The sequence below is a fragment of the Athene cunicularia genome (genome assembly GCF_003259725.1).
Source record: "Athene cunicularia isolate RWA chromosome 24 unlocalized genomic scaffold, athCun1 chr24_part2, whole genome shotgun sequence".
Classification (NCBI taxonomy): domain Eukaryota; kingdom Metazoa; phylum Chordata; class Aves; order Strigiformes; family Strigidae; genus Athene; species Athene cunicularia.
In genome coordinates this window covers 259,609-262,530 of record NW_020799133.1, presented here as the reverse complement: position 1 = coordinate 262,530, position 2,922 = coordinate 259,609, and the positions used below count along the sequence as shown (strand labels likewise).

General features: G+C 58.7%; 1 protein-coding gene across 1 annotated transcript in view; it reads left to right on the top strand.

Moving 5' to 3' along the window:
- Nucleotides 1-738, top strand: part of UBE4A (ubiquitination factor E4A) — an 11,491-nt gene extending 10,753 nt beyond the window's left edge. Inside the window, exons 18-19 of the mRNA XM_026863854.1 lie at nucleotides 52-212; nucleotides 640-738. Of these exons, the coding sequence (XP_026719655.1) occupies nucleotides 52-212; nucleotides 640-738 (260 nt within the window). The remainder of the gene's footprint in view (nucleotides 1-51; nucleotides 213-639) is intronic.
- The last annotated feature ends 2,184 nt before the right edge of the window (nucleotides 739-2,922 follow it).

Sequence of the window (2,922 nt, the reverse complement as noted above, 5' to 3'; positions counted from 1 at the left end):
GGCATCGGCCCCCGGCAAACGGCGTTTCACCCCGCTCCGCTCTCCCGGCAGCCGCCGTGGCCTACTCGAAGCCGCGCTTGGCCACGTTCTGGTACTACGCCAGGGTGGAGCTGGCCCCGCCGACCCCCGCCGAGATCCCCCGCGCCATCGACGGCATGAAGGCCATGGTCAGGAGCTTCCAGAGCGGCCGCCTGGCGCAGCTCACCGTCAGGGTAAGGGCTAAGAGCGGTTTGTCGCGTCGGCTTTGCCTGAACCCGCCTCGGCTAGGCCGGGCTCGGGCCCCCGCCGCTACCTGCCCGCGGGGGGAGAGTCTCGCTGGGCGGCCGGTGGTGTCGTCGGTCGCCCTCAAAAACGTGTTTCCTACGTAAATGGTGTAAGAAACGGCCTTTGCAAAGGGCTGTGAAAAACCCTGAACAGCAAGCGATGCTGTACTGCACGTTTTAGCCCATCTTAATGACGTCACCTGCTGAGAGGTGGTTGAATGTGACCAACGATCAACACTTTAAGGCGCTTTTGCTTTTTCCTTAAACTGCCTTGTGAACCGGTTGGCCGCTTTGCTGGGCATACGTGCCGCTTGACTGCAGGAGCAAAGCAGGAAGCTGTCGCGGTGGTCTAATTGGTGGCTTTTTTTTCTCTCAGGAAGCGCTGAGGAACGGTCTGGTGGCCACGGAGGTGCTGATGTGGTTTTACATCGGGGAGATCATAGGCAAGGGTGGCCTGATTGGGTACAACGTCTGAAGACTCACCCCCACCGACGCCCTTGTTGGGGCCGTGGTCCCGAGTCTGTAACGGGGTCTGTGACAATAAAGCCAGGAACAGATGTTGAGCTCTCGTGGTCTTTTGTGGCGGTCGGGGCACAAGCCTGTCCCGACCCATGTTCTTACTGCCCATGGGCTGGTTCGCTGGACAACAGCTGTGCCTCAGCTGCAGCGTTAGGGAAGGCCTGCAAGCCCCGCATTCCAACTGAGAGGCTTTCGTTTGTTTCTGAACATATTTTGCATCAGCTAGTGGGAAAAGAAACGCTAGTGCGTTATTTACACGATCGCAGCCATCTGCCCTGAGTTGTGTTGTGGGGTACGCAGCGCTACTCCAGGCGGTTCTGCCGCTCTGGGTTTGACTTGTTGAGTGGAAATCTGTGACGGTAAGCGGCGCTCCACTGTCCCTGTCCCCTTGGCTCGCTGCCGGCTGGAGCTGTCAGCTCTCTGCAAATCCACAAGCTTAACTGGTTTCCACACGCTTTTGTAGAGGTGTGTACAAAAACTTGGTGAGTTTGCTGCGCTCTGACATGTGTTCAGAAAATAATTGGTAGGAGAAGCTCTCCCAACCCAGCGGTCCCGTTGCCTAGGTCTTCTCTGTTCTTACTGTCTTAGAAGGAGGTTCCCAGTCAGTATCGCTTCTTACCGGTACTGCCGTCGTGCCAGCAGCTCCTCCGGGCCTTGCGTTCGGCTCCCCAGTGAACCTGCAGCCCCTGCCTTGGGTGCCCACAGTGACCCAAACCTCTGGGGTGGCCACAGCGGCAGCACAGCAATTTCTCCTCTCCCTGCAGCAGAGCTTCATCCCAGCAGCAAGTCTCCTGGGCCCCTCGCGGGCCGCACAGGTGAGCTCACGCGCTTCATATTTGGTGACCAGAAGGTCCTCAGTGGCAGCAATGGAAACTTGTTGGGTTTTTTTTTCTTCTGTTAAAAAGAAGGGTTCCTGACCCAGTAGCTGTGGGTCACAGCTGGTCACAGGCCACCTCCACATGACAGATGGGGATGCCAAGGCTTGATGAACTCGCCGAGTTGCGCAGGTGAGTCTGCGACAAGGGCAGCGACGGGGACCCCTGCCCAGATTTGGCATCTGGTTTTGCTTCTCTCCACATGCCCATCCAGATCACGGTTTCTGCTGAGCAGCAGCAGCCCTGCAAAACCTCTTTTATTCCTGGGGCTTGCTGGGTACTGCTCTTGCTTCCTGTGCTGCTGAGGCCTTTGCGATTTCTCACGCCGCTCAGAGGAGCTGACGTTTTCTCGCAGAGAGCACCAGCGAATCTAACCACAGCCCAGTGGGTGCCCACGCCAGGGAGGGTGAACAACAGCCCCAAAAACTGCCCCTCTCCAGGAGCTCTTGGCTCCCGCTACCACCAACCTGTGCCCAGCAGAGAGATACTGGTGAGGGGAACCCACTGGCCCCCTCTGCGTGTGTCTGCAGCACATACCCCTGAATAAGAGGGGGAGAGGTCACTGATGGGGTTCAAAGTGCGCTGCTCCTGATTTGCAAGAGAACCTCCCCGAGAGCCTGGTCTGGCTCAGAGTTCTACCCATCCCGTGCAGCTTGATCCTACGTGTGCATGCTGCGCTCTTGGGGCAGACGCTTGTGCTGCGGCTCACAGGCCAGCGCGGGGTGGCGGCAGCTGTCACCCTCTCCTCACTGGGAGGGCTGGATCAAATGTGACTCGAAGATCAGGGGAGAGCTTGGAAACGCTCCAGTCCCTTTCATGCTCCCTCGAGGGACAGAAACCATCAAATCTTAGTTTTCAGAACACCACCTGAGAAGCCACCCTTGCCCTGCTCCCAGAGTCCCCCGGCAGCGCGTCAAGCGTGGAATAAGCAGAAACTGCTTCTGCAAACCCGACGGGCGCCAGGAGCGTTTCCCTGCTCTTACACCTCACAGACAGTGTGGGGTTGCTCCTGGAAGGGGCAAACAGCCTTTCTCTCCTCCTCCGTCCCTTTCTCCCTTTGGCTGGTCAGCTTTAAAGGAAATGGGTGTTCCATAAACCCCCTCGCTGATGAATACTCGTGTGTTTGCAGCGTTGCCTTTCTCAGGGAGTGCAGCAGGCTCCTGGCGGACGCTAACCCCGGCCTTACACAGAGGCGGCGCGCCGTGACCCCGGGGACCGGAGCAGCCGCCAGCCTGGGGCCATCGCCCTTCCCGGAGGGGGCACCG